The 9,253-nt window shown below is 40.7% G+C and overlaps 1 protein-coding gene across 4 annotated transcripts in view; it reads right to left on the bottom strand.

The window, feature by feature from the left end:
- Positions 1 to 1,642: 1,642 nt before the first annotated feature.
- LOC121733962 (calmodulin) overlaps positions 1,643 to 9,253 on the bottom strand; it is a 28,558-nt gene continuing 20,947 nt past the window's right edge. For all 4 annotated transcript variants that reach the window (XM_042124367.1, XM_042124368.1, XM_042124369.1 and 1 more), the window contains exons 3-4: positions 4,764 to 5,006; positions 1,643 to 2,372 (exon numbers count right to left, since the gene is read on the bottom strand). In XM_042124367.1, coding sequence (XP_041980301.1) covers positions 2,344 to 2,372; positions 4,764 to 5,006 — 272 coding nt within the window. In that variant the 3' untranslated portion in view covers positions 1,643 to 2,343. The remainder of the gene's footprint in view (positions 2,373 to 4,763; positions 5,007 to 9,253) is intronic.

Genomic DNA, 9,253 nt, shown 5'->3' with positions numbered 1-9,253 from the left:
CTTGCGCCCCCCAGAATCTACGCCCTGTGCCTAGACACCGGTGGCACCGCCCTATTTACAGCACCGCATTGCGGACCTAATCATGCGGAATTTACGCTGCGTAACTTCGGCCTAGTGTGTTTAGACACTAACTACTACACTAATTGACCAGTAAAACATACATGTGCAGTAGGTCGTTTTTAGGATTCGGTACTCAAAGGGTAAAACGGGACCACAAACACAATTTTTGGCCTATTTTTACGTTCTCTTTTTGCTCTATAAGCTGCGTTTCCACCAGAGATGTGTTTTTGAGAACCAATAGAATCGCTTCATTGACGTGAGCTTGCCGTGACATCGCTCAGCGCGGCGATGCTATTGGATCTTAAAAACACATTCCTTGCATCACATCTCTGGTGGAAACGTAGCCTAAAGGCTCAAACAATATAAATCCGTGCACCGCGTGGCCGCCGTGCACAGCGTGCGCCGCGGTGGATCGCGCCTTTAGGGTCAGCGCAGACAGAAAGGAGCGCAGCGGAGAGGATTTTATAAACTTTAAAATTATTAGACTAAAGTGCATAAATGCTTGAACCTTACAAGAAATGCTCGCGCGTCTTCGAGGATACGCGGGAATCCATTATCGCACTTTAAAGTCATAATTTTAAAGTTTATTTTCAAGTGCGTTAATAAAATCCTCTCCGCTGCGCTCCGTTCTGTCTGGCGCTGGCCCTAACGGTACGGAAACGTTCGTGCACGAGTGCGACTCGCACTTGGCCGGTTTTTGTATCTATGCACATAATATTATGATCAACGTTGTTGCCTATAGGTACAGCTGCGCAATCATGGTTTAGACCATGGTCATCAGAGTCGTTTCGTATTGTCAACTCATACCATCGGACAAACCAGTAAGAGCCTGTCCAGATGGGGAGTTTTACGCGCGTACCCGAGATACTAGAGCTACAGCAATTTATTTAAAATGTCATTCATCCATTACGGAGTTGGACGTGTGTCGATGCGACCCACTTTTGTCGCAATTTGTCAGCAACTTGTGATGTATTGCGCTCTTTCAGTTTATGCTGTGTCAATAACTAGTGTGGATGATGTAGTGGCTGTATTCTTCACATATTGTTTTGTATTGTCAACGGCAGCCTCACAAGGTTGTTTCAAAATCAGAACTTCGCTAAACATGTCTCTAGAGGAGAGAGCTGTTACGCACTAGCACCGTCCTGTCAATGTCATCCAAGTAACATTTTGCATTTAGCCAAAATTTGCGTTCTTTCTTGAGCCTTTGATAACAATTATTATGGCTAGGACGGTGCTAGGACGCCACCAGTGGCGCCACCTGCAGGCTTAGCCTATTTTTTTCCCCGTAAGTAGACACAAAATGACAAGACTGCCCGAAAATTGACTGATTGATATAATATAGTCGCTGTTAAACATTTTTTGTCAACCCACAATTATTTTTTTGTCTTGTTATGAATGCAGTATTGCTCTGAACAATCTTAAGGACATTACTGCATTCGTAACTCTACGTAATTTTTTGTGGGATGACACACAAATGCTTAACAGCGTCTAATTATTATGTGTGGTAAATAAGGTAATGCTAAGCCTGCAGCAATATGTTGAGCGTGGGGCCAGAGGGTAGGTAGAAAATAAAACACGGATGCTTATTGACCTAAAAATGAAGAAACATTTATTTTCAGTATGTCTTTTGTAAAATTTAATAACAGAATGAATCAAATGTCAAGAGAATAACAGAGCGGATTACTTCCCATTCGATAGAATTAGTTTCACCAACAATAGAAATATAATATTTATCAAGTCATTTACAGATAATATAATCAATGCAGTACCAATAAATCTAATTTATTCGTTTACTGAGTTAGTTAAATTTAAACATTTAATGCGATCGCGGCGCACTCGCATGCGCGGACCGCGGTATATTTTTTTGGGATTTTTTATTATTTTTAATCATCACGTACTTTATAAATATCTCATACTTGAAAAAAATTTACATTAAATTGTATCGGAAAGTGCGGAGGCTAGCACGCACACTGAGGCTCGCGCGCACACGCACACACTCACACACACACACCGTCACTGCGACGCACACCTATTCGTTTCGCCATTGTACCGCTACACTTGAAATTTCCTTCCTTACATAGTAAAATTAACGGAATACTTTAAGTCTAAATAAAGATGGCAGCCGGGGACCGCACCGGCCGCCGTACGATTAACTGAAACGATGACAATATTTAATTTATCGCAAACACTAGAGAAATGCAGGTCCAATACGATGGTATATTGTGTGTCATGAAATAAAATGTATTTATAATTCTCTTTTATACACACACACTAGCCGGCGGCTCACTTCGACGTCATCATGGTGACGAATTCTGAAAAAGAAAGAGAAGCAGGGGTCAGTACACACGTCGCTCGCTAAAGGGAAGCCCAAAAAACAAATCAAAAATATTCACAAAACCATTGCAAACATCTCCAGATGAAGTATTAAATATTATTAATACCGTAAACACAAAAATGCCAACCGACAAATAAGATGCAACTATTAGACAAATAACCTGTTAGATTTTAGAACGATATTTATTGTGAAAAAAAAAAAAACATTATGTAGTCGGCGAACACATGGCTCGCCCGGTGAGCGAAGGGAGGCATGCGTTCGCCGGTAGTCGAACAGTAATAAGAAACGATCGAACCTGTTCATGCCACTACAAGGGATTATGAAATACCACCCCTCCCAATTAGTCGTAAAAAACCGGGGCACCGTCGTGCTCCTGATGATATCGACCGAGCGTCGAGAGCCGATTGTTTCGGTTCAGTTAGCGATGAACAGTGCAGTGAAGTCTGTTCTGTTGAGTAATGAAGCGTGTGATCGTCGCGAATGCGTCTCTCCTGTTTGCTGCTCGTTAGCGAGGTCCGGGCGAGGCCGGCCTACCGGGGGGGATCGCCAGGTGGTATTTCGTTAGAAACTTCTATACAGATATTAGACACATGCACCAGGGTTGCAGGAAGTCTGCGGCCGTCCGCAACGCCGCGGCGCAGGGGGCGGGGGATTGCGGGCGGCCCGCGAGCCAAGATTTACGACAGCGGTGAGTTTCCCAGACAGTGAGGTGAGGGGCCGAGGGGAACTAAACATATCAGAGGTAGAAACAGTTAATAACGAGCAGCAAACCATCGAGATAGCGCTGTCAGTACCTACTTCACCGCGGGCGGAGGCCTTCGTTACACACTACTAGGAAATATTGCGAGATCACAGCGATATCGTGGAGTCTCTTGCGACCGTTAGTTAAGTTAACGAAACGTGGGGGCCGGGCCGCGGGCTAGCGGCTGCCGTCCCCGCGACCGAATATCATTTTCGCGAGTGCATGGAAGTCTGGAAGAGAGAGAGCCTCGGCGGTTGAAACTGTACAATGTTACAAGGGTTACAGACTCGCCGACAGTTCCTGGTAGGTCGCGTCGTAAACTACGCTGGCCAGTAATTATCTCAAACAATAGATACTTTAATTAAACAATAGACATTGAGTAGCGTAAAATTTGCGACGCGACCTGCGGCTGTGTTTATTGTGATAAGTGATAATATAATTTTGTACAAAATGTCGGCGCTTCATCTGTGTACTGAACAATTACATCCAGCAGTTTAATTTCGCTTGTGGGGTTTTGTACAGCATGCGCAGACTGCTCAGTGCTCGTTCACATCATGTAGCCAAAATTGTTATTTACGAGTAGAGGCGGACGGACAATCCTAATGTGTCCATAAACTATACGCTGACGTAATAGTTATTAGTTTAAACGTTTCAAACAATTTTCTAGATCGTAAATTATTTTAAAATCATTTACAAACTGGAACGACTATAAATAGTCTCGTAATTAGTGGTGGTATCGTGACTGTGTTTGGGTTAACTGCTTACGTTTGGATGATAATTCTTCTTATTTACAACATCATTTACAATAATCGTTACATTTTTTCGTAATTATCTTTATAATAGGAAAAAACAACACTAGCTTCAATTTTATCTCGTTTGTTTGCCAGACCCAGTAGTGCGATAAATAAGCTGCTCATTGGAGCGTAGATAATTATTATTGTAGTGTAGTTTAAATCATAACCCAAAGATTTCTGAGGAGCACTTTCAGGAATGCTTCGAACGGATGCTCAATTATCGCAAAACAGAACGGAACAAGTAGCATAGGTAGACGTGTATCACTTTGTGCATGGGTATAAATAAATCAAGAGCATCCCAAACATCCATTGTTTATGTTGCTAGAAGAGAGCAAACATCATTTTTATGTCGGAAAATTCCGGCGTGAGTCAGCTCGGAGCAGGCGGAGTGAGAAGCGAGACATCGTTCAGTGTCGGGGTGGTATTGCATATCCTAGATTCAGTGGGGGAGTAAACACAGAAATGAGCAGTGTCATTCGAAACCTAACGCCACAAAATAAGGACACATGAGCAAAAAGGCAAAAAAATTAAAACGAACAGCTTCATTTGGTGTTTCGTTACAGTTACTCGTCTCATTCACTTGACAACGCAATGGAATTTCCACCCCATCTGTACTACGCCTACACCAGAATTAACCAAGTGCCTATCGCGATCCGGCCTAAGGCTGCGTTTCCACCAGAGATGTGTTGCGAGGAATGTGTTTTTAAGATCATCAAATTCTCTATTGGTACTTAAAAACACATTACTCGCAACACATTTCTAATGGAAACTCAGCCTAACCCAACCGAACACCAAACGACGCAAGCGCAAGCGCACACCCAGGAGTACTCACCCTCGTAATTGACCTGGCCGTCGCCGTCGATGTCGGCCTCGCGGATCATCTCGTCCACCTCCTCGTCGGTGAGCTTCTCGCCGAGGTTCGTCATGACGTGGCGCAGCTCGGCGGCCGAGATGAAGCCGTTGCCGTCTTTGTCGAACACGCGGAACGCTTCGCGGATCTCTTCTTCGCTGTCCGTGTCCTTCATCTTGCGCGCCATCATCGTTAGGAATTCGGGGAAGTCTATCGTGCCGTTGCCTGGAATTTAACAGTTTTGACGTTAGCTTATGGGTGATATAACGCACGACATATTCGTTCAAATGGACCTTTCTTCCATGTTAATGGAAGCAGTAAAAAGTAACATTTCCGTGCATAGGAAATTGTTGCTAAGCTAGTAAAAGACGTCTGATTTTGCATGTTGATTGCTGCACGTCAAAACATACATACAGATAACGATCTCAACGATGTATCGGTATCACGTATAGATAGATGACTAAGGCTATAAGCATTTTCAGAGCCCGGAACAGATTCCCTTAAAGGGAAATATTATTCAGTAAACAGATTCATAACATGTTGGCCATGTGTGATCACGTACCCACAATATGTTCTTAGGCCTCGTTAACGTATCGGGCGTGAATTTTGACACAATATGTTAGATTCTACGTTGATATAACGAGTATGTTTAGTGTTTACTCGTTTACGCAGCAAAAAACTATAAAAACTCTGATGCCATGACGCTTATGTATTGAGTTTTTCAGGTACAGTTAATATTTTCTAGTTGAGTGTGCACGATCAAAGAGACGGGCGTTTATAGATTAAGGTTCAAGGCATTCAGATATAAACAGTTCTCTTTCAATGAACAATGATTTGCACGATAAAAATAAAGTAAACATTTCTAACGGTTTATCTTTGATATCAAAACTAATATACCGTAATGGTGTAATTTATTTGTCGGCATCTTATTAAAGAAAAAGCATCATAAATACTCTTAGGCACATCGATATACATATTATTATATTAGAAAGAAATAACTCGTTTTATTTTACAGTCGGCAAGCATTTATTCAAGAAAATGATTATGTGCAATTGTTAAGACTTTTAAGGCCAACTTATTATGCAAACTGCCTCGTACATAATATACGCTCATCTCACATTAATTACAATACATATTCCCATTAATTCTACTGAAACACACACCGATCTCACATAAATATTATTAGCGACTGCAAAGACACTAAATCTTACACCGTGTGTTTACGCCAGACCACGGTATTTTTACACGGTTAAAAATTATGGTTCCGAGTTACGATCCGCAAATTCTAAAAACTGATAAACCAAGAGAATTATATAAGAAATTCCTGAATTCCTAAATACATAGATAGGGTTTACGTTTTTAGGCACATTTAATTTTTGTAGCTGAACTCTCAGGTACTTACTGTGAATAATTTTGTTATAGCTAAAACGTTTCTGTGGACTGTGTCCATAATTTTTGCATGTCATCGTTGTGTTTGGGTGAAATTGGCAGAGACGGCGAGTCAGTGAACTCAGAAACTGTTACACTACGGTATTATATTTCAGCGGACGCAAAAAAATGTGTTAAGCGAATTATTATTTTGTGAAATTATGCACAAAATAATTACCAATTTCCCTCTAAGAAACAGTAAATTAAATTTAATATTTATAAAATATTATAATATAATATATATAAAAAATATTTTGTAATGCACATAAAAAGTAATGCCTAATATTATTTACAGGTAGGTAAGTGAGCACAAGACAACCCGTTTACGGAGAATTTTGAATTCTTTGTAAAATTTAGGTGTTGTTTTGGGTATCAAAAACCTACATTACCCACTTTTTGGTCGCAAGCCAAAAGAAAAAGTTGTAATTGTTGTCAATCCACGTAATTTACCTTCACAATGAGTCAGTAACTCGTACAATTTCGACCGTAACTCAGGAACGCCACCGCAAACGGTTTATTTATGTTTCTAATGTGTTTATACTGAATACTATTTATTTCCGTGCAGTTTGCTAAGAAATACCGGTAAGGCGAATTTGTTGAAATTCTGGAACTTAGTTTTCGGGAAAGGTATTTTCTCCATAAAATCCAATTTCAAGCCAAGGCAGGACTTACAAGAATTGGTATATATTTGCAAATTGTTTCGACAAATGGAGAGATATTTTAAAGCCTATAAGAATCCTTTAACATTCATTTGAAACCATCCATCAATACATAACATCCAGATCACGCGTCAGTTATAAAAAGACCGCGGCGGTTCCGGTGGTGCAAAAATAAGTTGGAGTTAAGTTTGGCGCGGCTAATTCCGGGAGTAACCTTTCGAGGCGATCGGCGGGCTAAATATACCGAGTGCAGACCGTCAAGCCGCATGACGGTGCTGAGCACATTCCCCTGTCCGAGCTTCTGGGACACATCTGGCTCGAGACATCTAGGTCCAACATTGTAGTGCGCCCAGGAATTAGATATGCACGTGTGCTACATGCGAGGTGGGCCTTGCCGGAATTGCGAAGGACTGAGCATAGTTCCTGGTAATGGCTGGAGTATGCAACATAGAAATATGGATTAATAAGATACCTCAACCAGCAATGCAAAGTAATTAACAAATTAGGAGTTTCCCGAATCTGTCGACAATCCTTAAGGTTCAAATCTTTAAGGTTCCAGACAAGAAAAACTGGTAAGAGTATGATCAATTGCGCATATTATGTACCGAGTTATTAGAAACTATACGGTATTGCTCCTTAATATCGCACACAATCGCTGCCAACAGACGTGTCCGCACTATAATTAGCGAGCGTCCCACCTCACGTTGAGTACTCCGGTAGAAGGATGTCACCAACGGACCGCCCCATATTGTCACGATAAAGACAACTGTTGATTATTTTGTATGCAATTGAAAACTTTATTGGAAAACTAAATTAACAACTTCTATCGACTAAAAAAGGAAACAAGTATTTGGAAATGAGACTGGAAAAGGTTTCATTTGAATAAACATCTGAGGAGGTATTTAACACATACATGTATAGAAAAAAAGCCTGCGAGCAAAAACTCATCAATTCAAATTGTAAACAAGACTAGGTATGTAAACCGTAAAAACATAAGCGAAACATTAAATCGGTCAAGAAATCAACATAAACAAGCGCATAACCTAAATTCAGTACCTTTTTAGTCACAGTATGCGTATAATTAGACACGTCATGAATAAAACACAACAATAATATCATAGTAGGTACTGGTGTTGCCTCTGAGATCAGCAATAATAGCACCTGGCATTTGTCAGCCAGCATAATGGAAGTATTATTGTTAATATTTATAACCATTTGTGTTGACAGTAACTTAAAGACATTAATCTCTATGCTAGGCAACACGCAAAAAACAAGATCTAATAAAAATGTAACAGCTATTTCGGAATTCGACCTTGAATGCTCAATTAAGGCAAGGTGAAAGAACAAGAAATCGTTTTATTCAAATAGGTTTTACTGAATCTTAGACCTAGTAAGATGGTTAACACACAATACCAGTAGTATTCATAACATAATGTGCTTGAAACCAGTCAAGAGGTAACAAACAGTTCCTGAATCCTGTCAAGCGTCTACAGTCTACAAGTACACAATATATTGTGGTTGAGACTGGAACAAAGGGGTCAGAATACGTCCGCAGGATGCAGCGACTTTGAAATCCGAGCTGGCTTTAGCAATACGTAGCTCCGAATTCCGAACATCCGAAACTTCTAGTAGACGTGTGCTTTTAACTGATAAATTCTATTTTGGTTGAAAATAGTTCAGTCTATTACGGACGCAATCCTGACATTCCCAAAAACTATTTCCAATAACGGAAGCCGTCCCGTCGAGAATTCCGCACGCTATCAGAATGCACTGTTATAAATAATAATAATATCCATCCATCCATGTTTGTATTTGTCCGAAGACACGCCTTTGCAAATGTAATCAAGCTAAACAATCTGCAGTATAAACAAATCATTACACGGCCGACGAGCGCCATGAGCCATCAATCGCGATCAGAGACACACACGACTGCACCGGAAGATTCATTGATGTCTTTCATTCACGATACAATCGTTTCTGGTACAATGTTATGCATTTATTCCGATTTCCTGGAGGCACGACAGGAAGTGGTGAATATATTCCACCTTTGAAACAACGGCAGCTGGCAGCGCCAAATAAATTAAGATCAAATGCACGTATTCCTCAGTTATGGGCTTAGGATTAATGGTCTTTACATGTCATGACGGTAGCTAATATATTCTGAGAATGTGCCGAGGACGATATTTCTAGAATCTCTACAATTATGCAAATGTTTCATTTCCGCGATATCGTAGCGGCCAAGCTATGTCTTAATTCCGAAGTCATAACTCATAAGGCTTCTCAGCTAAAACTAGGTGCACCTTGTAAGGAAATGCAAATTAGCAGGCGACAACCTTTATTTATGGGGTCATTGTAAGCTTTCAGTATTAAGTTTAATCGTATTCA

This window comes from Aricia agestis, chromosome 14 (genome assembly GCF_905147365.1).
Source record: "Aricia agestis chromosome 14, ilAriAges1.1, whole genome shotgun sequence".
Lineage (NCBI taxonomy): Eukaryota > Metazoa > Arthropoda > Insecta > Lepidoptera > Lycaenidae > Aricia > Aricia agestis.
The sequence above is the reverse complement of the archived record's forward strand: the minus strand, read 5'-3'. Positions and strand labels throughout refer to the sequence as shown.